The sequence below is a fragment of the Perna viridis genome, chromosome 3, assembly GCF_037379345.1.
Source record: "Perna viridis isolate PV_CMFRI_1.1 ecotype Kerala chromosome 3, ASM3737934v1, whole genome shotgun sequence".
NCBI classification, from domain to species: domain Eukaryota; kingdom Metazoa; phylum Mollusca; class Bivalvia; order Mytilida; family Mytilidae; genus Perna; species Perna viridis.
The window spans coordinates 40841000-40868523 of NC_142447.1; the positions used below are offsets into that span (position 1 = coordinate 40841000).

At 33.1% G+C, this 27524-nt stretch overlaps 1 protein-coding gene across 9 annotated transcripts in view; it reads right to left on the reverse strand.

Moving 5' to 3' along the window:
- Positions 1 to 27524, reverse strand: part of LOC148622272 (long-chain-fatty-acid--CoA ligase ACSBG2-like) — a 71669-nt gene that overhangs the window by 22452 nt on the left and 21693 nt on the right. For all 9 annotated transcript variants that reach the window (XM_088572008.1, XM_088572017.1, XM_088572013.1 and 6 more), the window contains 6 exons: positions 26803 to 26880; positions 24864 to 25495; positions 11404 to 11565; positions 10270 to 10355; positions 6865 to 6953; positions 1141 to 1342 (listed from right to left, as the gene is read on the reverse strand). In XM_088572008.1, coding sequence (XP_088428134.1) covers positions 1141 to 1342; positions 6865 to 6953; positions 10270 to 10355; positions 11404 to 11565; positions 24864 to 25495; positions 26803 to 26855 — 1224 coding nt within the window. In that variant the 5' untranslated portion in view covers positions 26856 to 26880. The remainder of the gene's footprint in view (positions 1 to 1140; positions 1343 to 6864; positions 6954 to 10269; positions 10356 to 11403; positions 11566 to 24863; positions 25496 to 26802; positions 26881 to 27524) is intronic.

The following is a 27524-nucleotide window of genomic DNA, read 5'->3' on the forward strand; positions in this document are numbered from 1 at the left end:
ATTTTCCCATAAAATCAGTATAGTGATATTGGTAATCTGGCTATATTTTAAGAGGTGCATTGTGCAAGGTATTTTAAAAAACAATATAGCAACAAGATTTTTATCAGTAACAGTGACTCATAACTTGACGTCATCCATGAAATACACAACGTTACTGCTTGGGATATTCAAAGTACTCAAATAGTCACACAGCACAGACTTAGAATTACACAGTAATGAAATATGATAATTACTATTACAACTTCTTGAATTATCATAGGTATCAATTTGGTGTGACAAGTTATTAAAATTGTAATTTTTTTGTAATTTAGGGGAAATATCACTAAGGGGCATGATATAAAAATGACCATTTCTTTGTAGTCCTATGTCTGATTTTGACAGTTGTGGTCTTATTAGACTCACAATACCACAAGCTTTCATAAAATGTAAAAAAAGAAAAACATAAAAACTCATAAAATGTTTTTAAGATCTCACTAACCACTTCCAGGTCAAATGGCCACCCCCTATGTAGTACCAAAAACACACTGAACCTAGACATATGCATTGTAAGTGCATTATTTGTGTGTATTATGATTAAAAGTAGTCAAAATAAAGCTAAGAATGTGTACTTTAAAATCATATATGTAATTAACTACAAAAGTGTATGAATATTGTTTACATGTGTGAGTAATTTGCCTCCATGCTGTCAGTTAGCAGAACAGGTAAAAATGTGGATTTTCAGTATTATTTATTCAAGTAAATTTTGTGAAGAATTTCTACTATCATCGTACCATTAGCATAATGATTTTGGAAGCCTTACTTTCCAAGCTCCACAACGGTATACAACTTTAAGATGTCATTTGTCCTGGGAATTCACAGCGAGACTTTGAAAATTACTTTTTTAACATGTAAAGTAAAGGAAACGTTAGAAATGGTTAGTGAGACCTTACATTCTATTGAAAAATTTCTGAGCAAAGCCAGTGATGCTGAGATTAAATAGTGTTATTTTCAAAATAATAAGGTATCCTTGAGTGATATAACATTGTCAGACTGGTGGATTTTTGACATGCATGTTTCTGATCTTTCCCATTTTGCCTGATTTTAAAAAGTTACTCAAAACAAGGAAAATACAAAATAAGAATTCAGACCAAGTATACCCACACTATAAACATTCTCCCTTTTCTCTGCCACTTCACCAGTGTACTGTACAATAGCCTTCAGATGAGGAAGGTTTGGCCAGATTTTCAGCCCTTTCTGTAACTGTTGGTTATTTTCTACGACTAACACATTGGCTTCACTGTGTTTGGTCACAAATTCTACCGCTTCAGGTGTATTATTGGCATATATACCAGTAGCTAAACCCCTACAACAGGTCATAATTTAGAATGAACAAGAAATGTGGAGAGAAGAACAGATGACAGACAGGCAGACGAAGTGACTTCTATATACTTAGATTGCTGGGGGTATAATAATAGTATACTGAATTATTCTAGTTTTGTTGAAAATATGGCAAATGTCAATGTTATGAACTGAAGCAATGTTCTCTGTAAACAATGGTAACTGCTTTTTTCTTTTTTACCATTACTGAGTATTTATTTTTTATTATATTTGTTTGACTATTAATATATATGGAATCTTATGCTGCATTTTGTTCAAACACGTAATGGAACAGAGCACTGTATAAAAGACAAGTTTTACATAGATGGTGTTTTACCACTAAAGTCATGCCTCATTAAATCAAAGAAATAAACCAAGTTTTGAAGAAGAAACTAATATGGTTAATACAACTCAGGAAAAAGTTTAGCTGTCACATTGGTCACAAAATGTTGTCATAATGCTAAATAAGTGTACATGTATTTTGAATTAAATAAAATAAAAACCTTTTGAAACAGTTCAGTATTTCTACTTAAAATGTCTATTTTCAATAATAATTATTTGACCAAGATCTGATGAGTGACTAAGATCCTTCAAGCAACTAGAGCTCAGATTTTATTATACACTCTATCAAAGAAAAACATTCTTTCTTCCTCCTAATTCAAATGTAAAGGGCTTGAAAAATATTTCCTTTATTCATTTCATTACATGACTGAATCAACTGTTATGGCAATATAAATATATGATTGAGGATCATTGAAGCAGGGTAGAGACTTTGCAATTCATTGTATTGTTGCAGTCTAACTTAAAGTTTAAACAATATTTGAATATGCCTACATGCAAAATTACACAATATGCAAGTTTACCAGGATACTTTATATTTTAAGAGGCTGTTCATGTAAAAATCAGTCAGATCATACACAGGCAAATATTTTTCACATGAAATTCATGTGGAGGCTCCATTCACCTGAATTTCACATGAACTCTGTCACTTAGTTTATTTGCTCAATTCATGTGAAATAATTTTGCCTGTGTAGATCATATATCAGTGGCATAGGGTAAATTTAATCCCACTGATTTTTTTTGTTCAAACGTAATGTATACATCCTATGTATGTCAAATAGTAAAAAGTTTATTTAAATCTACAATATATGGCTCAGAAGATGATATCAATTTTTTAAAGTACCTTTACAAAGCAATAATATTTGCTCAAATTAAAGATTTATTTCCCTTCTTTTCAATGAATTCCAATGCTTTCTATGTAAATTATTTCTCTTTAATCATTGCAGTTAATCAAAAACCAACATTCAACGTTGAGAAAGGATGTTTTTGTGATATGAAATTGGTGAAACATCTTTGAAAATAAATTTGTCATGTGCCAGGCTGCCTGGTTTATGAATATACACCGTCTAAATCTGTTCTCCTTGGTTTTAATGGCAAAACTGAGTGACCATAGCTACCTGCTGAATAATCTGATTCACACCAAAATATCATTTCAAGATGTCAACAACCCAATGAAGTTTCAAAATATTGTTACTTGTGGTGGCAGAAAACTTGATCTTTGAATGTTGGCTAATAAGATGCTTAGAAAGCCTCTGGCAGTAATCTTGTTTGTTCAAAGGGAACAAAAAAATAGATATTTTGTAGAGACTCGTCAACACATCAAACTTGCAAGGTTTTTCTAAACCTTGGTGAAGTTTAAGCAGAGATATATGACAAAATGTGTTTTCCTTTGCTGTCCCTATAGCAACTTAAAAAGATTGCAGTCACCCAATGTGTCACATTGTAGTCAACAATCAACAAAATCACCCAATGTGTCACATTGTAGTCGACAATCAACAAGTCTCAAAACAGTGACACCTGTAAATTGCAAAATGAGAGCTTTCATAGCTTCTGTTATACATAAAGTCTGATCAAATACAACAGAAAGCTAAACAATGTAGAGTCTTCCATACATCATTCCTGCCAGGTTTGGCTAAATCAGTCCTAGTGTTTTCATTAAGATGAGCAAAATGTTAAAATTTATTCCAGTTGGTGGCATAAGCTAACTTGGACATGAAGTCAAGGTAAAGATAAAACTTCATACAAAACTCTCTATTGAAGATCTAGTATTTCTTAGTTTCAATTTGTGCTCAAGTGATGCCATCAGTGGAACAAATGAATTGCTTTTTACATTGCAAGTGCCCTTGTTTTTATTGGCCAATACAACAAGTAGAAAAACAGTGCATGACCTGGTCTTACTTTCGGTTGTTGTATCTTGAAAACACCCTTACACAAAAGAATAAATGATCCTTACTAACTCAATAAATTTTGTAATACCTGTAGCTATTATGTAAACAGTTTTGTATAGCTGTACCATAAGTCACAGTTGGTGAAAATATAGATAGGATGATAAAAACAAAAAATATGCAATTGATATTGCTTTGTTTGTTTGTTGGGGTTTAACATCCGAGCAACTTGCAAGAAATGACAGGAACTAAATTACCATGTGTTGGTCTCATTCTATCAAGATTTTAGCTGTATCAGTAACTTCAGTTTAACTTGAGTTTAACTTAAATCTACTTAAAGTTTGTTTTTGTCTGCAAAAACATGTCTCCCCCTGTCCTGCAAACTGTTCTGAGCAGAAATGAAAGCTATGCAGTTACAGAAATGGCTTCCCAATTTTATATTATTTTCAGTATGAATTTCTATCGATAAATTAAATTATAATATTGTTCTTGAATATTGCAAAGGTCTCTTGACAACTATTATATAAAACCTTAATAATTTTTTTAATGAAGTTGCTAAAGATCTACAGTAATTTCTAAGTTCAAAGGGCATACCTCCGATAATAAGAGGCTCCCAGGAGCCTGAATCGCTCACCTTGTTGAATTTTGCCTTTCAAGGCCAATAAATTAAACAAGAAGTTGTCCAACAATTTTGACTCAGGAAAACTTTGATACGACTTGTCATCATAAGGATCATTTCAGTAAATGAAAGTCTAAATCTATCACAGTTTTCAAGACATTGGCTGAAAACTGTAAAATAAAAAAAAAGAACCTGCCATTTTCCCCTGTTAAGGACAGTAACTCTTATAAGAAAGCGTCTGACAAATTTTATGCCCGAAGACTTTTGTAGTTCTAAATATAAGGATCATTTCAGCTATAGAATGAATTTGGCTAAACCTAACGGTTTTGGAGATATATGCAAAAAACAACTGTCTGACCGCTATGTTCTATATTCAGTAACGGCAGCCATGTTTTTCGATGGATCAAAAATCCCCATACCAGTTCTATGCAGGATACCCCAAGGAACATTCATACCAAGTTTGGTTACGATTGGTCTAGTAGTGTCAGAGGAGAAGATTTTTGAAAGAAATAACTTAAATAATGGCAAAAAAACATTGAAAAAGGGCAATAACTCCAACATGGCTTAATAGATTAAAATGAAAATTTCACCGCAGATAGATCTCATCATGATGAACACTTTTATCCTGATGTCAAGAGTTTGGCTAAACCTAACCGTATTGGAGATACATGTACATGTGAAAAACTACTGTCTGTCCCTTATGTTCTATTTTTAGTAATGGCAGCCATGTTTTTCGATGGATCAAAATCCCCATATCAGTACAATGTAGGATACCCCAAGGAACATTCATACCAAGTTTGGTACCAATTGGTCAAGTAGTGTCAGAGGAGGAGATTTTTGAAAGAAATAACATGAAAAATAGCAAAAAAATGCCGAAAAAGGGCAACAACTCCAACATGGCTTAGATCTCACTAACCACTTCCAGGTCGAATGACCATCCCCCTATTTAGTACCAAAAACACACTGAACCTAGACATATGCATTGTAAGTGCATTATTTGTGTGTATTATGATTAAAAGTAGTCAAAATAAAGCTGAGAATGTGTACTTTAAAATCATATTTGTAATTAACTACAAAAGTGTATGAATATTGTTTACATGTGTGAGTAATTTGCCTCCAGGCTAGAAACCATTAATTCCACTTCCCATAGGCTTCTATGCAAATTACACAATATTCATTGGCTTCTCTGGACTTTACCTTAACTTTAACCTGCAGAGGACTATATATCAGCATGATTCTACATATGTCAGCTCACAATCCTCAGAATGGCATGTGGGGTTAGCAGACTTGCAGTGCAGTACTGGTCACCGGAAGTGAAGTGTCTATAAATAGTATGGGAAATCCCAGTGTTTTCACAAGATAGGGGTATATTTAGAAATCATTATGGAGATTAGGCTTCACATCGCAAGAAGCAAAATGCACCTATAAAATGTACAGAAATGTTTTTTCTTTCAGAAACTGTTTAAATTTTTTAAATAAGATGAGAACTTTTTTCACAGCACTATCAGGAACAGGGGTAATTTCTGCGTAGGACTATTTTTGCGTACGTTCCAAATGCTCATTGGCTGAATTGGTGGTCTGTAACCTCCATGCTGTCAGTTAGCAGAACAGGTAAAAATGTGGATTTTCAGTGTTATTTATTCAAGTAAATTTTGTGAAGAATTTCTACAATCATCGTACCATTAGCATAATGATTTTGGAAGCCTTATTTTCCAAGCTCGGCAACGGTATGAAACTTTAAGATGTCATTTGTCCTGGGAATTCACAGTGAGACTTTAAAAATTACTTTTTTAACATGTAAAGTAATGGAAACGTTAGAAGTGGTTAGTGAGACCATAGATTAAAAAAAAAATTGACCGCAGATAGATCTCATCATGATGAACTCTTTAATTCCTGTCAAAGTTTGGCTAAACCTAATCGTTTTGGAGATATATGCAAAAAACTACTGTCTGACCTCTATATTCTATTTTTAGTAGTGGGGGCCATGTTTTTTGACGGATCAAAAATCCCCACATCAGTTCTATGCAGGATACCCTAAGAAACATTCATCCCAAGTTTGGTTCTAATTGGTCAAGTAGTTTCATCAGAGAAGAGTTTTGAAAAATTGTTAACGATGACGATGGACGATGGATGCCAAGTGATGGCAATAGCTCAAGTGGCCTTTGGCCAGGTGAGCTAAAAATTTGAAAAATAGGGGATAAAGATTTCCTGGTAATATGCCCAATTACATATGATGTTCTTGCTAAATATCAAGTTTCATAAAAGTTTCAGAGGAGTTGCTCTGACATCAGACAAGGTAATTCATGAGGATTTTTGGCAAATTAATAAGTTCAAAGGGGCATAACTCCTACATAAATTGGGGGATCAAAATTTCCTGGTAATATGCAGAACTACATATGATGTTCTTGCTACATACCAAGTTTCGTAAAATTTGGTTTGGTAGTTTCAAAGGTGTTGTGCTGACAAACTTTGTGACGAACACACAGACAAGCCAAAAACAGTCTCTCCAACTTTGGTGGGGAGACTTAACTAAATAGCTTGCAAGTGTAGAAAATCCAAAAATCTATCTAGAATATTTTCTTTTGCTATCAAACATCAAACATACAACCCAAATCAAAAATAACTTACAAAGTGAACATACAATCCAAATCAGAAATCACTTACCCAGCAAATATACAACCCAAATCAGAAATCAGCCATTCAGGAGAGTTAAATCCCAGTATACCAACTCCATGTTTTGGTTCTAGGCCAAGCTATAAAGAGAAAAACAAATGTTCTTAAAATTTGACATATTTCTTCAGCAATTAAAAAGAAACTATTTTAGTGAGTAGTGGGTAAAATATACAACTTAAATTTTGCCACATTGATCTACCTGAAATTTCAGTATTAATTCTGTCACAGTCTCCTGGTTGGGTCATAGTTTTGTGCCCAGTTTTGGAAACAAGTGCTTTCTATGGAAAATTAAGTTAAAGAAAGAAAGACAGAATTGAACCTTGTACAATTCAAGCTCCTCCTAAATATTTTGTAAAGGTAATTATTCAGAGTTAATGGCAAAAATTACCAAAATCATCCTAATAAAATGAAGGTTACATCCTGTTTTTTGGAGAAAAAAATTGCCCACTTGAGAGCTAAATAAGTCAATTAATGACAGTGCAGTAAAAACTTATGTTCATTAAATAGCACTAAATTTATTTCACTTCATTATTAATGCAAAACCAGCCAAGTGTGTAGTTTTCAGGGCTAAGAATATCATTATCACAGGCAGTTTAATAGTGTATGATACTATATGTCTCTTCAGTGTAGACCATAATCAGATTAAATCATAAAAATATCAAGGCCCAAACCTCAAATTGATTTAAAATGAAAGGATATGTTTTCACTTTTTTTTTTTAAATTGAAATCTGCTTTCTCTTTGGATCATTTTTTAGGGCAAGTATGATTGGTATTTTTGTATTTCATAATTGCTGGAATATGTCACTGCTGGTGGACCAAAGGACCATGAGGGTATTCACCAACCTAGTAGTCCGACTTATCTGACCCAAAATTATATCAAATTTTATTTATCATATTTAGTGAAATTTGCAGTAGTACAAATTTCTAAAACACTGAGGTCATTCCTTGTATTGTACATTGTTCATCTGGGTGATAGATTTGTCTTCTTATTTCGAGTTTTGATTTTGAATACTTCTTGTATACAATTAATTTTTGGATTTAGATCTTTCTATATATTTGATTCTAATCCTGCTGATGAGAGGTTACTCTCTGAAACATGTGTACAGTGTATTAAAATTTACAAATATATATGATTTGTATTTTTGTACTCGTGTAAAACCTACTTTGGTACTGTGCCATCACTAACTTCCATTGGTGTATATATCCTGATTCAGATATTCCTAAACTTTTTTATGTTAAAATGCAAGCTCCATTTATAAAAAGTGGAAATAATAAATAACAAGAGGCTCCCAGGAGACTGAATCACCTGGTTGAATTTAGCCTTTCAGGGGCAATAAATTTAACAAGATGTCCAGTAATTTTGGCTCAAGAAGACTATGATAGGACTTATAAGGATCATTTCAGCAATTTAAAGTTTCTTTTTATCTATCATAGTTTTCAAGATATTGGCTGAAAACTTAAAAAAAAAAAAAAAGAAAAAAAGGTCATTTTCCCCTTGGAAAATGGGGCAATAACTCTAACAAGGAGTCATCTGACAACTTTTATCCATAACCTTTTTTTTAAAACATTCAAATTAAGTTTGGTTTCAATTGGTCAAGTAGTGTCAGACGAGAAGATTTGTTGAAATAACATTAAAAACAGCAAAAAAATGTCAAAAAAGGGCAATCACTCCAACATGGCTTAACAGAATAAAAGGAATATTTGACCACCGATAGATCTTATCATGCTAAACAGTTTCACCCCGTCAGAATTTAGCTAAACCTAACAGTTTTGGAGATATATGCGAAAAATTACTGTCCGACTCCTATGTTCTATTTTCAGTAATGGCAGCGATGTTTTTCGAAAGATCAAAAATCCCCACAACAGTTCTATGCAGGATATCCCTAGGAACATTCAAACCAAGTTTGGTTTCAATTTGTCAAGTAGTGTCAGAAAAGAGTTTTGAAAGAAATAACATTAAAAATAGCAAAAAACTGTTGAAACTAGAAGGCCTTTTAATCACAGGAGCCCCTGCCTCATTTGTAAGTAGTGATTTTTTGTTGTTTTTTTTAGTAAATCAAATGTGTCTGTAAGACGCTAATGATGCCCCTGCTGTCTAGATTTGCCAATTTAGGAACATGTTTATTTTTGTACGAAGACATGGTTTGCAGATTCAGAAGTCCTTCCAAGACTTGTGTTACTCATGGTCTGGGGATCAGTAATTCCTTAATATATGCACATCTACATATTGTATCCTGGCAACAGTGTCGTGAAATTCTGTCTGGTAGTGTCAGAATAGTTGCAATGTGAAAAAGAGGACAGACCGATGTATTAATGGACACATAAAAACTGTTAATACCACCCCCCCCCATAACAAATCCTTGACTTTGTTGCTTGGGATATATTTCTGACAAAAATAACAAAATATTTTAGATGAAGAGATAGCCATACAAGCCATATAGCCCTATTTCTGATGAAAATGACTAAGTCTAACTTTCACCAATTTCCGTAATATTTCACGAAAAAATCGAAATCCTATGACCTTGCACACCATCATTATGTGTAGAAACATCCTGCAAAAAATATTTTAGAAGTAGTTCAAAAACTACAGAAAGAGATAGCCATACAGCCCTATTTATGATGACAATAAGTAAGTTACACTTTTACCAATTTCCGTAATATTTCGCAAAAATCAAAATCCTATGGCCCTGCACACCTTCATCATGTGTGTAAATATCCTGTAAAATCTTTTAGATGCAGTTCAAAAACTGTACGAGGAGATAGGCGGACAAGCTATGATCATCTGTAATCCAGACGGATGGACAGGGGTAAATTAATTTGCCCCCCCCCCCCAGTATGTCGCGGGGGCATAAAAAGGGCTATAACTCCAACATGGCTTAACAGATTAAAACGAAAATTTGACTGCAGATGGATCTCATCATGCTGAACACTTTCACCAAATGTCAGAATTTTGCTAAAAATTCAAATTGGTCAAGTAGTGTCAGAGAAGAGTTTTGATAAATTGTTAACGATGACGACGGATGCCAAGTGATGGCAATAGCTCACATGGCCTTTGGCCAGGTGAGCTAACAAGTATACCAGTGTTGTCAATTGTAAGTTATTTTAACAAATATGATTTAAGGCTTTTACTATAAGGAACAGAGCTATATTTTCCCTCATAATGATACAGTTGATGAAATACTGCTGTGTTATGTGTAGTGAATTGGCAAGTGGAAATATGCAAGACTTTCTAGAATACCCATTCAGTACCAGCTTTAAAAGTTAATACATTCACCTATTAATTATGTACATCATCACTAACAGAACAATTTTTGGCTGTTCATTTTTCAAAACCTCTACATATATGGGATGTTCCTGACACTCTTGCCTCTATTTAAGACAAATATTGATATAAACCTTGATAAAAGCTTTAGCAGCAGTAACCACATCAGAAAAATACTCTCTGTATGTCCATTTCTTCCAATCACCATCTCTCTTTACAGCTAAAAAATAATACTTTAATAGCACTGAATTATTGAATGTTTCCTGGGAAATATTATCATATTAAGTCCTTTGAAATAAATTCTATATTTTACCCTTGGACTGGCACCAGAGATAACATCAGAAACACTTTTTCTTGTGACTGTTAACTTAAATTGATGACACTGGTGATTTGGAATATCATTAAGCTGATCATGCAATTGAAAATTTATTTGAAAAAATTATCATTGAGAAAATTTGCATAGTAAAAAGGATAGTCAATTTGTTATTATGAATAACCAAAATATGATTACTCGGTAGTTTTTTAAAGCTTTCTTCAGCATACACAAGCATAGTTATTCACTCCTTCCAATTAAATATGCAATAATTGTAACACAAAAATTATTTTTTACCATTAGAAATCTTGATTTTGTTAAAACTTTTGAGTGGCGGCCATATTGGAATGGTGGCCACTTTTAAAAATTTAATACAGCCATGTTTGAAATTCCAAAGTATTTGTGCACATCTTCATATGGTGGTCGTTTTTTTATTTTTTGTGCAAAGTTTGGTTTCAATCCATTTAGCCATTTCTGAGAAGATGCGCGGACAAGATGGGGGTTAGAAGAAAGAAGAATTTTAAAACAGAAAAAAAAAAAACAATCCCAACTTCGTTCAGGGAACATAATAAACTAATGTCAAAACGATTTACTACAGTGGTCTGATTAGAAAGGAAAGAAAACTGGATAGATAATGTGATAATGATCCTGTGATGTATGTTAGGGTCACAATATTTACACCATAATATGTAATTAGATAGCTGATTCAGAGTCAATATCTTTTTTATTTTATACATGTAATTAATGTAAATTACTCCAAGTTTACGTTCTCATCATTTTCAAGTCATGTTTCACTAAAATTCCTCTAGAACAAGGATGCATGGTCTACATTAGCTATGAAATATCAACTATAGTTGCACCTGCTTGACCACATAGGAATCATCCTACCTTGTTGTTTGTATTTTTGGATACTTTTATAGTCTAAAGTAACTCTGTGATGACAGAATAGTCTTACCTAGTGCTAGGTGATTAGGGGCTCTCTCTGCGGTTTTTTTAAATTCAGTAATGATGGTAAGGGGTTTGTCAGCCTGATTTCCTTTTTTTCCCATCCGAATCTTCACAGCACCATTTCTTTCGTGCGTGTACAGATTATCAGCTGGGATAACTTCATCTATACCTGAAAAAAAAGAAAGGAAATTATGATGTGTTATGATATATTTACTAACTTACCCTGTAATAACTTACCATGCGTGAACCGTATATATATGGTCATGAGCTGTTTTCTGATTTTTGGGTTCTGGCAATTTTATTGTTAGCTTTAGAAACCACAATTTGATTTCATATGCAAGTGTATGAATGAATGTGCTTTAAAATGAGGCTATATTATACAGAGTTCTAGCAAAAATAGGGACTTGACAGCTGAACAAGAGGTCACGAGTAAAGAAGGCCACAAAAAATTGTGAATTTTTTAGGGGTAGAGCTCAATTCTCAGCTTCTAACAACAGCAGAATGGATCTATAGTGCTTAATTTTACCTGGTTTCTATAGAATAATGATGACTCTCACCACTCCTACAATGTCAAGCCCATATACTGACCACTTCTGGCTTATGGCCAATCTGAAGCCAAAAACTGCAAAAAAACCCATTTTTTATGAGTGACCCCTTTGTGGACCCCTGACCTTCCACTTACGACTGAAATGAACAATTTTTGGCTTAAATTACCATCAAAGGGAACAAGCTTTGGAAACATTGCACTTCAGATACTGTCTTGCCCCTGGTGAGCACCACATCCAGTGAAAAATGACCATTTTCAGGCAACAGACCCATTTTCCCGCACATGACTACCCACCCTCCCAACACCTCATCCTATCCACCCCATCCCATTATCACCTACCTTTAACTTGTACAAAACAATTAGCATCAGCACCATGATGCAACTAATTTGCATATAATTTGCAAAACTTTGAAATCTAGACATTTTTTTTCAAACAATTCAGCATGGCGAGTGCTAATATTGTTTTCAAATATCTGCTGAGTTGTTCATTACTGAATAAAAATACCCATACAGACGGCTTTCCTTAAATATCAAAGACGCTTTAACCAGACTTTAAAAGCATTCTTCATATTGTATAGGAACCAACCACATTCCACTAGAAAGACCTCCTTATGAAACAAGAATGTTGTTCAGATGTGCTCAGTGAAATGCAAAATAAACACTCAGGCATCACAAGGTCCATTTATTAAAAAGAACTGGAGTGATATTTCATAGCTGTCTACTTTGGTCCCCCAGACATGACATATACAACTCTAGGGGTGTTTCTAGAAAAGCAGAGGACAATATGGTGCATCTGGTCCATGTTCAAAATTGTAAAGTCTGGGTTGTGTTTTTACCAGGGGGTCAAAATAGTGGTGGTCCAAAGTCCAGCACTCTCTATTTCTGGAGGTCTTTTGTTTTTTCTGAAGTGGACCATTAATAGTCAAGTCAACTCTTAAAAGTAAATTTGATTACCTGTTTACTTTAAAGTAACTTTTCTGTGTGTTTCTTTTAGTTACTGTATATATTCTGTGTTGCTTCTAATTTTAAAATTAGTATTTGCCCCTTAAAATCCCACTGTCGCATTTGCATATATTATATTATATTTTATAATGAAATCACTTCCTTAAACATTAACCTTAAATGCAGTACAGGAAAATTGACCTTGGGACTTACCAATGACATTGGATGATTCATAAATCATGACCTAACAGAAGTGTTTAAAGTTTCTAGTAGTTAACTTAACAATCAGTATTGATGTTAATAGTTAACATCTTGTATCAATAAATTTCAACAAAGTAGAAACAAGTATCTAGATGATATGAGAGCATTGACAGAATCTGACTTACTAATGTTTAGGAATCTAAAGCTCACAAAATCAATTCCCCAATTCCATTTTGACTGCATTACTAATTTTTATTAAATTTATTCAAGTCCAAGGGCTGTAATGTCCGTAAAAATCAGTGAAGTAGAACAAATCATGGAGGTAGACTCACATACCAAAAATTAGCTTAATATCTGCATTATTGAGGAAAACTGATGTTGGACTGATGGGTTCAAAACATAATACCATGCATAACTTCTTTACACTGGATATGATAATAAACAAGGCCAATAACATGTCTGAACATTCCTGTTAAAATTAGGACAGTTTATGTGGGAGATTCTACTCCAATGTCTCATATATGTTTTATTATTATAGTGCACCCTGATTTAACATTTTATACAACCATGAATTCAATTAGACAGTCAGACTTCAAAAGCTTATGATGTACTTTCTTATTGTAAACAATATTGATAAAGAGCGCAGTTAAATTATCTCAAGTAGCATTTTATCTTACTTTCAAATTGTAGTATAAAAAAAAAAAAACGAAATAAATCCTACAGGAAATAATGGCTGAAAAAAGCCCAGAGGAAGCAAATCATATTATCTATTTTCATATCTTTTTCCACAATAGGAGTTGCACAATATAAACACTATATAATACTTATTAAGTTACAGAATGCACTAAGCACACTTGTAAGCAGTCCCAAAACACACAATGACTAACTCAGCAAATTTAAAGTAGGGAATAATTCTCAAATTTGTCTGTAAGGCCAAAAAAAAATAAAATAAAAGTCTTCTTTTTTGCTACCAGACAGAAGGGAAATTATAACAATTTTTTAAAAACATTTCACATTGAGTTAATGGGGAAACAATCCAAATGTTTAGAGTAGGTACAAATATCTACGGTAGATAGTGTAGCAGGAAACAGACATTTTCTTTGCCTAATATGAGGTGTACATCTTTAGTATCTATACTACTAAAGGAAGAGACCAATTTCTTTAAGCCGCAACTCCTCTGAAACCATAAAAGGTCGAATATATTTGTGATATGAGGTATGAATGTAGTGTGTGCTTCCTAAATTTGTCTTTGAAACGATCTTTTTTCTATGGAAAACGCAAATTCTTTTGAAAATATCCTAATTTAAAAACCGTCATTTTTCCGTGTGTTCTAATACACTTTCACGCATACTCTAACGATTGTACTCCCCAGATCATGTGTAAATGTGTTACATGAGTATTTTTAGTTCATTATTTTGCTTAATTAAATGACATCCACCATTTTTCTGGGGTGCAAAACTGGGGGTGTTTGTTAAAATATTTCGATCCTGACTTAAAAAAAAACTAATTCACTTACATGTGTACATATTTTTTGGGCTGCAAAAACCAAGTTCCCCTAAAAGGTTAATGGTCAACTCCTCTTAAACCACTAAAGCAATGTGAAGAAGAAGAAGAAGAAGAAGAAGAAGAAGAACTTTGTTTTGGCAAATTAAAATAAAAATAAAATCTTTATTTCAAGAGGGTAACACAGTTTACAAGAGTAATCAAGGGAACCAAGGTTATAGCCGTAATTAAAAGAATGTAATCCAGGGACAAAGACCAGACATGGAAAACAGACATACACAACAAAGAACATAAAGTAACTAAAATCATACATACAAAGTAACAACAGCAAATGAGCAACTCAGACTCCACTAAAAACTGGGAGCATGGACCAGGTGCACCGGTAGGGTAAGTGTCCTCTGCTTTTCTAGAAACAAGCTAATCTGCCCTCACACACTAAACTATAAGTACTAAAAAAAAACACACACACACACACACACACATATACAAACATAAGCTGATTTGACAATATCAATGCACTTTAAGATAATTTAATACAGAACATTAAAAACAGTGTAAACAGCAATCATTTTCTCTTTATATCTCTCTATTCATAAGTCTTAAGGTACTTTATATTGATTTTGAATGGGTTTTCAGAGGCTTGATTACATAAATATTTTTGCAACTTATTCCACAAGACAGACCCAGAATATATGAATGAATCCCTGAAAAGTTTTAACTTTTGGGATAATCAAGTTTCCTTGTTCAGCATTTCTTCATCTGCATATAAAGATGTCTACTAGTAGACCATTTCTTTGATTCATACCAAACTTGGCTAGAAAATTGAGTATGCTTGAGGGGTCTGCATACAACTTCTATACAATTATAGGAACTATTTACTTGTGTGAAAATTACTCAATTACTACAATTGCTGTTGTTGACTTGCTGACATCGCAGATCTTAAAATTTACTCTTTTGAAAGCTGCATTTTTTTCAAAATGGCAGCCAGAATCGGCAAAATTTAAACATTATTTGATTTCAATGAAAATTGATTTCTAGAGTGAACATGGCATTCTAAATTCAATGGCAGCTCCAGAATTAGACTAAATCTGACTATTTTCCGGTTTTGGCAGCTTTCTTGTTTTGCTTGCAAATACAGTATCACTTGTATCACAGTGACAGATATTACTCATTGTATGTACACCTAATTTCAATGTTGATGACTCAGTTAACAGTCACTAATCTGATATGATAGTGGTCACATAATACATGTAATATGTTTTTTCCCCCTTTTAAAACAAATTCAACATTCCAAGGTTAAAATGTAAATACTTTTTCATTCTATGATAATTTAAACTAAGGATGGCAATGAGAACTTAAATGAAATTTAAGTACTTGGATAATCGTTGGTGATTTAAACATCTTGATGCAGTTCCCTTATTAAGTTCCAATTGTGCATAATTTCCTTTTGTAATACAAGCTAGAAGTACTGTGAGCAAGGTCACTAAGAGAATACCTTCCAGCTTCAAATGAACTTAAATGTAAAAAGATAATTGGATTATCTACCTTTGGAGTCATCTAATGGAATGATATTCATTCATGTACATCTTCATATGATTCCCAACCTTCCTTTGAGTTTCTTGAAAATCTCTTGAGTGGTTTAGGAGGAGTAGCAATTACAAGGTTTTACCATGTAAAACCCTTAATTTGAAGTTTCTCCATTTGGAGTCCTTCAATAGTAATTATATTCCTTTGAGCACATCTGCATATGATACCAACCTTCCCATAAAATATCATCATAATCCCTGGAGCGGTTTAGGAGGGGTTGCACTTACAAGAAATGTAGACAGATAGTGATTCCTGTATATCTCCCCTCCCCACAAAGTTTGTGGGGGTTATAAAAATAAAAACTAAGGCACTCAAATGGCTTCTTAAGTTTACAGAAAGTATTCAGAAAATCAAAGACCCCTATGCTTTTGTAAGTAGCTCTGTGTTTTCAATTCATTTAAACATTTCATGACCTTGAGTTATTTATTAAGTTTACTAATATAGCAAAGCAATAAAATTTAACTGACCACATTAAAGTTCTGAATACATGTATGTTTTACCTGGTTAATGTTTAGTGATGAGTGAAAATAAAATTATCTCAGGTTACACCTTTCCTTATAAAAATGCATTAAAAATATTCAATGCTTTTGAAATAAGATGCAGAAATACATTTATTTATTTTGCTTTTAAAATATATAATTTGGCCCAGTGTGTACCGTAAATATTTGAACAGCTAAAGTATTAAATATAAACTGTAACTTTTTTAAGAGAAAATTCATCTAACATATTGACAAACAATTTCCAAACAAACAGTTGCATGTGTACTGTAAATGTGTAGCTTCTGGAACAAGGTTATATTGCTACAAGATTGAAGTTATCACTACTGAAGTTTTATGATCGTCATTATGAGCTCATGGATCAATATGGTGTGTCTATTTGCATCATAAAAACTGATGTGTTCAGCATGTCATAATTTTGCTTTCCTCTTTTGTCTACCCTGGACTTGACTTTTTAAGAACAACTTTGCGGGTGTTTCTAGAAAAGCAGAGGAAGCTTACCTTACCAGTGCACCTGGTCCATGCTCCCAGTTTTAGTGGAGTCCGAGTTGCTCATTTACTTTTGTTACTTTGTATTATTTTAGTTATTTCATCTTCTTTATTGTGTATGTCTGGTCTTTGTCCCTGGACTACATTCTTTTGATTTCCCCTAGAGCCTTGGTTCTCTGATTATTCTTGCAGTACATTAGGTCTGATCAAATTTCTGTTCTTACTGAATAAGGTTTTTCTGGTCCATAGTCTTCTGAAGTACAATATTAACTCTGAAGAGCATTTTTTTTTACCTCAAGTCCAAATATCTGAGAGCCCCTTCTGAGCAACCTCCTTTTTACTGAGTGATGGACAGAAGAATGCGTATTGACTGTGACTTGACAGTTTGTAAGTCTCATTCTAGTTTCATTTTACTATCCAGAATTTCCAAAGTAGAACTATTGAAATCTTAGGATGCACTATACAGTTACATTAAGGTGCACTGTTTTACACACCAAGTTGACTGTCAAATTTTGTATAACTTCAAATTAAAAGTTTACTTTTGGTGGATATATTATTTAAATGTAGTTAAGCATTTATACAGACAGATGTAATATATGTAATAGTAAACAGGTGTAATTTAAATGAAGAATGGTACCCAGAACATTTAAGTGCCCTGCCATATTAGGTTCTCTCCTTAGCAGACACTGTTCGGAGCTAGCAGCATCAGCAGGCTGATTTTCAAAAAAACCTTATTTCGCACAAACTTTTGGAGCTAAAATTGTGAGAAAATGAATCATAAATGGTATTACCATTTTTACCATTTTTTCCACCTCCTCCATGCATGCTTTCATCCTGTGGTAGTGTCTAAGTGCCTGATGTTTAATAAAATATACTATTTTGCTGTTTGTTTTGGAAAAGCACCCCTGATTTGTATAATAAATTAGCAATATTTTTCTTGAGTATGTTTCCATGGCTACTGGATTTTATAAAAATAATCGCTACATTACTTATAAAAAACTTGAACCTCCATAAATCAAGGATTAGAAAAATATGTACCTTTTTAAAACAAAAACACTTGAAATTTCTGTGCTAACTGCCTCAAAACAGCCTTATTTCAACAAAATGAGACAAAATTTTCAGAATGGACCTAACTGTATAGTACTTCCAGAACACTGATCTGCATTTTATCATTTACACCCGGGATCTCAAAACGATGCATTACAATGCAAAATCTTCTACTTGAGTTTTTCTTCACATTTCTATCATATAGAACTAGACATACAATGTATGTCATTTTCTATCGTTTATTTACACAAAAAGACGGTTTGCTTATAATACTAAGCTCAATGCTATGTTGATGACAATATCCACACATTTGAATGGTAGGCCAGAACCCATTCTCATGAAACCATGAAGTCATGTGACGAGACTTACATACTCTATTACCCCATTTCATTTCACTTTTTAACAAACCAACAGACACATAGTCAAGGTTTAGACTGCTCTAGTATGCCCTGTCAGCCAATGGAAGCCTAAATGATTTCAGATTCAACATGTTGCAATGTTTTTTGTCTGCATATTAAACAACATGTACTTAATCACAATATTTGAAAGATATCTCTTTAGTTAGACTGATTTTGTTTCCATTTTTTAAAAAAGTCAATATACCTCATAGTGCTCCTAACAATTAGTCCATTGAAATATTGTGATGTCACGGTCTTTCAATACCATATTTATATAGATTATTAGGCCATAACTTGTTGTGCATTTGTGTGGCTCTATTCTGAATTTAAAATTATTCAAAAGAATATTACACAATTTTTTTCTAGCCAATGTTTATCCTTTTTAGTTGTGTTAAATGTCGTGCATTATTTTATCTAATATACAAAGACCTAACCATCCATAGAACACACACTGTATGTACTTTTAAACACTTACAATTAAACAGCTTTGTTGTTTGGTATTGGTTTAATCCATGTACACTACACTAAAAAGTGGTATGACTGTGTTAGCAGTAGAAGGTAGCCATGTAGCCAAATGCTAGATGAGCTTGAATGTGGCAGATTAAATTTTGAGGATGGCCTCTTCAAATACACTGGACATTAGGCACAGCATTTGCCTATGCCTTTATTTCTGTAACAGTGTGTATAATGCAAATTTTCTACTACCGCTAACACAGAATGGTTCTGTAACACTTAAGTCCGACTTAAATGAAACTTGGCATAGTCATAAGCACATAAATTCCAAAAATTAGAATCAAAATTTCTCGATAATATGAATAACTACATATGGTGCTCTTGCCACACAAAGTTTTATGAAATTCTACGATGGCAAACTGATATGTTATGATTTAGGGTCAATTTCTAAAATCAAAGTTGCATACCTCCCATAAAACTTAGAGAATAAAAATTTCCTGATAATATGCACAACTAATCATGATATATTGATATCTTATTGTATTACAGACAGACTGATGGAGTGACCAAACTCCTGGACCTGCTTATGCGTTTGGTGATGTAGGTAAAAAAAATGATCATCACCTCAAATCAGTTCACATCTATGTAAGTGGTTTAATCAATTTCCATGATATAACTTGGACTACACAACATCACTAAATAATGAGAATCAAATTTTACAAATTAAAACATCCCACAACCTAGTTATATTTATAGGACTCACTAACATGTCCAGTTCCAAAAACATGCCTGATAGTAAGTCACATTACCACGAATGTCGACTTTGTTTTTTGTGATAATTAAACTGCAAGTGTTAAGATGGACAAGGGAGTCTAGAGTTCAAAGCTCCAGGCAGCAGCAGAAACAGGTACAACAGCAGCATGTTTAACTTGGTTCACTTGGGGCAAGTGTGGACACTATTTTAGTTTTTGACACAATTGGGCTTGTATAAACATGATGAATATGAATCATGCATTTTCTGGACACAGTGTCATGGAAATATCTCTCTATACTCTTGCAAATTCATGAGATGAACATAACAGTTTTATTTTTTGTAAATCAGACATGTTTTTGTGATCAAATTGGACAAGTTTATAAGAGTAGCCGTATAGTAGTATGTAAGATGTATTGCAATTTCCAAGACAAAAATTGAGGTCATAATATGATTGGACCTGCTTGTGAAAACAGACACCTTTGTGGAACAGACATGCATCTGAGTCTTATATATATCCTTAATTTTGAAATTTAAGAAATAAAACTTGGCAACTTTAAGTACTAAATTGTGGAAAAACTATGAAATTCTATTTTACAAACATTCCCTAACAAATCTGACCTGATTTTAGGAGGTAAACAACCAAAGAAGATAATGGGGAAATTGGAAGTAAATATACAGTAAAAAAGTCATAAGGCCAAAAAAAATAACTATGTCTGTTTAGAATTACATTCCTCCCAAAAATAGGGTTGGTGGGTCAGCATTTTCATTTTATTTTTTCTCAACTAAAGTTGAGCCTATATTTGTAAAATAGCGTCATGTTTAAGTCATGAAAGTGTATGGTTTTAAGTAGAAAGTTTAATTTTTAACAAACACACCTATTAATCATGTCTTTTATTACAATACACTTATTTTTTGCAGGAATTTTGAACAAAATATAAGTACACAATATTGACGCTTGGATTTACATGATATAAATAAGTCTCCTATTCAAACGCTATTGTGACCTGGTTTTTAACGTACTTTCGGTTTTACCAGAAAATGATCCGTATTATACCAGAATTTGGCAGAAATTACCGATTTTATCAATTTTGGAGGAAAAATGTATTAGGGTCGGTCGGGAAACCCGAAACAGACGTATTTTTTTTTGGCCTAATAGTAAAATTTGGAAAAAAGTGTATTAATAAAGCAAAAGAAAATCTGGTCTGTTTCTTTATTAGTCCAATACAATGAAAATTTTGTGCAATCCATAATTGGCTTATAACTGCCATCAATGGTCAAATAATGACAAATGCTCTTACTGGCAATGGAGATAAGAATGGGGCTGGATTAAAAAAGGTTGTTTTTTTCTTATAACTAGAATCCAGCAGTATACTCTGCAGGTAAAAACTTAATGATAAAGTAAGTTAATGATATACTTACCTGATTTAACTTCCATGTCAATCACAATATCATAGTCAAGTATATTTATTCTCTGTATTTAAATTGTTAAATTTTTCAACATATTATAATACACCTATTGTTATCAGGTGGTAAATGGACAGCTGTGAAAAAGCATAATACACATTTCCCTAAGATGACATTAAAAGGAAATATGCAGTATATATGACTCCAGCTCTAGGAAAAGAGGGGAAAAAAAATGTTCATTTCAGATTTATGTGAACTGCTTTTCCAATTTCTAGGATATAACTTTCACCATAGGACAACAACGCTAAAATAACCTGAATCAATTTTCACAAATTAAAGTTCCCATAACAAATTGAGAATTAAAGAAATCTAATTCATCCATTCATCACCATTTAACAGTTACACAATATTCTAACTTTTAAAATATTAACAACTGTTCATTGTTAATACAATCATTTGAACAACAAAATTGGGAAAATACCATCAAACTTTAAATAAAACCTATTTATGTCTAAAACCAAATTACCCTAGTTCCTACTAACTATACAGACCCTAATACATGTACTCTGTATATACCTTACTTTAACGGGGTTTTTTTTTGGCATTTTTTTAAGCACTATTATAGTCTGAATGTGTCTCTATACAAACCAGTCAAAAACTTTTGAAAAAATGAAAAGTTTTACCTACCTACCAACCAAGTAGTTTCTTTGCCTTATCAAAATCATGTCCAATAATATTGAAGGAGAGAATGAAAACTTAAAGGTGAAAAAAAAAACCAACATAATATAATTCCATTGTACAAATCAAAAAAAATATAGCATGCACTTTAGACAATTGTAAAACATATCTTAATAAATTTAACTTCTGAGGTAACACACTTTTTGATTGGATAAAAAATTTTGTCCAGCATCTCACAGACCAAATTTTGTAATGTGACTGTGAAGCAATCAACCTTTTTCAATGAATAACTTGTAGAATGTTTATGCTGAAATAAAATTAAAAAGAACGATTTGTATTGTTTTGGTCTATTTGAAATAACCTCAATGCCCATGGTGAACACTTAAAAATAACCTCAATGCCCATGGTGAACACTTAAAAATAACCTCAATGTCCATGGTGAACACTTAAAAATAACCTCAATGCCCATGGTGAACACTTAAAAATAACCTTCATAATTTCAATAAATACACCTTAATATGTTATTTGGAAAGTTTTTGTGAAATCTTTGTCATTTTTCAGATGTTTTAATATATAAAACCTTTGGAAAATCTAGATAAATCCTTTTCCTGCCAAAATATATCAAAAATGAGCACACTGACCTATCTATTTTTTTCTTCTTATATTGTTCTAGCATGAAAGGCTTTTTACATCCCCTTTGAAATACTTGTTATTCTTAAATTATAGTAATAGAGCAGGGAACATCCTTAACACATACAGTATGTAGCAGTGATAACTTGATACCAACATAACATTTTAGTTATAATAGTCTTCAGCTCATTTATAATGAACTCATTGATTGATATCACTAACTTGCATTGTGCAAAACTTTAACGTTTGAATATCTTACTTTCAATACATTCCAAAATAATGATCTTTCTTTTTTGCACATATACAAAACTTTTTTCAACATACCATGCAAAAATTTCCTGAAAAGTTTTATCCCATCCATTGAAAAATTTGGGAAGAGTTGGGCTTTCAAGGTACATGGTGAGGGGAATTATATACTGTTAGGCCTAAAACTTGGTTTGTTGGGGTATAAAAGTAAACTAGCAGCAAGTAGTCATAACAAAGGCATGAAATTAAGTATATTGATATTTGCCTCTTATGCAATGAGAACATTTAAAGGGTACATCCCAAGGTACTGTAGACAGATTTAGCACATAAAGTAGACAGAAAATATATATGGCTTTCTTCACTGTACTCATAATTGCGGACTATCAGTGAATTAGATCTCTCAATGTACATAAAATGGTTATGACATATTTTTACTGGATATACTCATTAGAATGGTGCTGAATTAAAAAAAATGGTTTGTTTTGAAGCAGTATGAAGATAGTTACTGACATGCTCACCTGATACAATTTCCATGTCAATCACAATCTCTATACTTAAATTGTTATAGATTTTCACAGCAAATGTTAAATGCTAGGAGAATGAATTACTTATCAGTTTATAGTAAGCCATTACTTTTAATTATCAGAGCAAGACAAAAATGGTGACACTGAACATAGGTAGTTTTAAAGTTTGTAATTGTATACTAAAGGTGTAGGTCAATGTCCAGGTAAACATTGTTACAGGTGACTTATTCTAATCAGATTTACCTATAGTACATAAGTGGTCATTGATTGTTATCATAAAAATATTTATCACCATAATTTGTTTGTTGGGGTTTAACGTCTGAGCAGCAATATTTCAGCTATATTCAGACGATGAACATGAAATTGATGATAAAATGAACATGAACTTGTAAATCAATGTAAGACAACATGTAAACTTGTGTGAATTTATATTTTCCCATACTATGAAATGTACTTTAAAAATATACAGTCAAACCTCGGACTCCAAGGGACCATTGAAATGTGTTCGAGTTATTGGGAGTTCGCGAAATTTCGTATATTTCCGGATTTCTTTCGTTGCCGGTCCGAGTTCGACTTTATCGTTAGAAATTGCTTACTTCGTCCGAAGTTGTGTTAGTTCGTGGATCTTTTTCATTCGCTTTCGGAAGATTATGTTGATTTGTGGACATTAAAAATGCTGTGTTTTCTTTAAAAAACGTCCTGAGTGCGGGTTCATTGGTTAATAATTTGTTTTCATCCGATTTTCTTTCATGGTTTCATCATACTGACTTCGGAACATTCTCGAACTTCAATCAGTTTCATCAAAACTACCTAATTAGTGATGACTTAAATATTATCTGTAATTAACTAAAATGACACTGATTAATGATAGGGTTTCAGTTTTTCACAACTTTTATTACCCAAGCTGACAAAATGGCTGACAAGTTCGAGTTAGTGAGGTTTATTCTCTGAGATTTATTACCAAACCGACCGACTAGTCAGTTTGAGTTTTTGAGAAATCGAAGTTCGAGAAATCCAAGGTTATTTATATTGATTATATAGGAGAAAATTTTGGTACTTTGAATTGTGTTTGAGAAATCCCGGGTGTTCGAGCCATCCAAGTTCGAGCGAGTGAAGTTCGACTGTATATAACAGGTACAAGACCATGAATGAGAAAATATACTGACTATAAATACATAGCTTACTTGTGAGCTATGTGTTGATATATCCTTGATATATCCTTTTACATACTTTAATAATGCATTGAAACAATCTTATAATTATCTTAAAATGGGAACTAAAGAACCAATCTTCCTGAACTTATGATTAAGACTGATTTAATAGCTGAAAAACTATGTACCAATAAATAATTCATGAGCCCTAACCTCAGTCTTACATCCTTCGAATTTCATGTAATGGCTTCTTGTGTTAATATCCTATTTTATTTTTTGTGAAAAAAGAAAAACTATATGCAGGCTACCTCATTTTCTATGCCATCATAAAATGTAAGATCAAACATAAAATTTCACTGCAATGCTTAATAACAGTATGAACTGACAATGAAATTTAATAAAGTTAAATCAATTACCTCTAACAGAGATTTCATCAAGTCCTGTGTGGGATTTTTTCTTTTCAATCACTGTTTTCTCTGATCCTGTAATCTCAGTATCAGAAACATCATTAACCTTGTCCTTGACTACGACCTCAGCAACCTCTTTACCAACATTTTCTGTAGAATCAACTGCAGATATAACAATATCTTCAACTGCAACTGCTTTCTGAGTTTCAGCATTACCATTCAAAATGGTTTCATTATCTCCACCCCCAACTTCTTGTCCACCATTTTGTGCATTCTCTGAACTATCCCCAGTTTGTTCAGAATTATTTACATTTGCATCAATTTCTTCTCTTACTTCACAGTTCATATCTGGGGTCTTTAATATCCCATTACCATTTACAATTTCACTTTGTCCTGTTTTATTTTCAAATATTTTTTCTTGATTTTGAGAGGAGTCCTGGTTACCTACTGGCTCATTTTGTGATGTACCATCACCATTCACATGATTAATATCTCCATTTCCAACCTCTGCATCTCCATTCACCTTTTCACAATTAAGTTGCTCAGCTTCACCATTACCCAAATCACCATTTATTGGATGATCAAAATGACCATTGACAGCTGCTTCTGCTTTCACATCAATCTTGCTCACAAATGATTTTCTGTAAAAAAAAAACAAAAAAAAACAATCAATTTGAAGTGTTTAAAAACAAGAACAAGTAAAACACACCTTAGTGAACAATCAAAGATGATTTATTGTAATGATCAAAACATATATACATATCTACTGTCACCAGTACCTGTCAATACACCAACCTACCTCTCCTCTATTCTGTCACCAGTACCTGTCAATACACCAACCTACCTCTCCTCTATTCTGTCACCAGTACCTGCAAATACTCCAACCTACCTCTCCTCTATTCTGCATACCAGTACTTGTGACAACCTACCTCTCCTCTATTCTGCATATCAGTACTTGTGACAACCTACCTCTCCTCTATTCGGTCACCAGTACCTGTAAATACTCCAATCTACCTCTCCTCTATTCTGTCAGCAGTATCTGTAATTACTCCAACCTACCTCTCCTCTATTCTGCCTACCAGAACTTGTGACAACCTACCTCTCCTCTATTCTGCCTACCAGAACTTGTGACAACCTACCTCTCCTCTATTCTGCCTACCAGAACTTGTGACAACCTACCTGTCTTCTCTTCTGTCACCAGTACCTGTATATTCTCCAACCTACCAGTACTTGTGACAATCTAACTTAACTCTATAACGTTAACAGCTTGTACCTCACCTTATTGTAACTTACCTCTTCTCTGTCCCTATTCTCTACTTATACCAGTACTTGTGACTACTTCAACAAACCTTTCTATACTGTCATCAGCACCTGTGACTTCTTCAATCAACACAGGCAAATGTTGTTCACATAAAAGTTATGTGAATCAAAGGAAATTCACTTAACAGAACTCATGTGAATTTCATGTGAAGGCTTGGATCATGAAATTAATCAAATTTCTTGTTAACTCTGTCAAACTTCATTTTCTCCATTCACATGAAAAATTACAAGAAATTCATATGAAAATCTTGTAAAATAATTTTGACTGTGTACCTTTGCTACATATTGTTTCAAGGACATGTAATTACTTCAACAAACCTCTCTATACTGTCACCATGCAGTACCTGTGATTACTACAAATTTACTCTACTCTATACTATCGCATATCTGATTACTTCAGCCTACTATCATGTTTCTGTGATTACATCAACTTACCTATCCTTTATACTGTCACTAGTACCTGTGAATACCTTAACCTAATGTCACATTTCAGTGACTACTTTAACCTACTATCTCAATTCTGTGACTACTTCAACTTACCTATCCTCTATACTGTCACTAGTACCTGTGATTCCATCAACCTTACCCTACTCTACACTGTCACATTTTTGTGATTACTTCAACTCACCTATCCTCTATACTGTCACCAGTACCCGAGATTACTTCATTACTGTCTGTCATTTTTGTTTGTATATCACATTAAATTCTGAAAAACAAATAAGTTGGCTATTGTGACTGTAAACAATATATGTTGTAGTAAATCAAATGTATCAAAAAGCCTTGATACTACTGCAAAGTAAAAACCCCGAATAGTTGGACCAAGTACGGACATGCCATTCACACTTTGTGGTTTGTGTTACGACTCAAAAAAATCAATTCCAACCTTCCTTTAGAGGTATGGCACTTTGTGGTACAATTTCAGAGATTCATTGCCCAATTTTAGCCCCTAATTCCTAATCTGTTAAAGTCACAGACCCCAAAACCAATGCCAGTCTTTTTTTGTGGTATGGCACCTTGTACTGGTACTATTACATTCAAATCTTTTCACTTATAGCCAAATTATTGCCCAGATAGCATGAAAATGCTTATTTCTGACCCCTACCAGAATGGTTCAAGTGACAATCCCTAAAATCAATCCCAGCCTTCCTTTTGTTGTGTGGCACCTGGCAGGAGTTTCATTATTTTTTTGCAATGCAGGTACCTTTGATTTTGTAAGAGGTACTTTTCATAATTTTGTTTTTAATAAATATGTATGAAATTTTAAAATTCTGGAGGTACCTTTCAGTAGTTTAGAAGGGTAAAAGGAACTGGTACCACCTCTTAATGAAAGGCCTGACCATGTGATGTAAT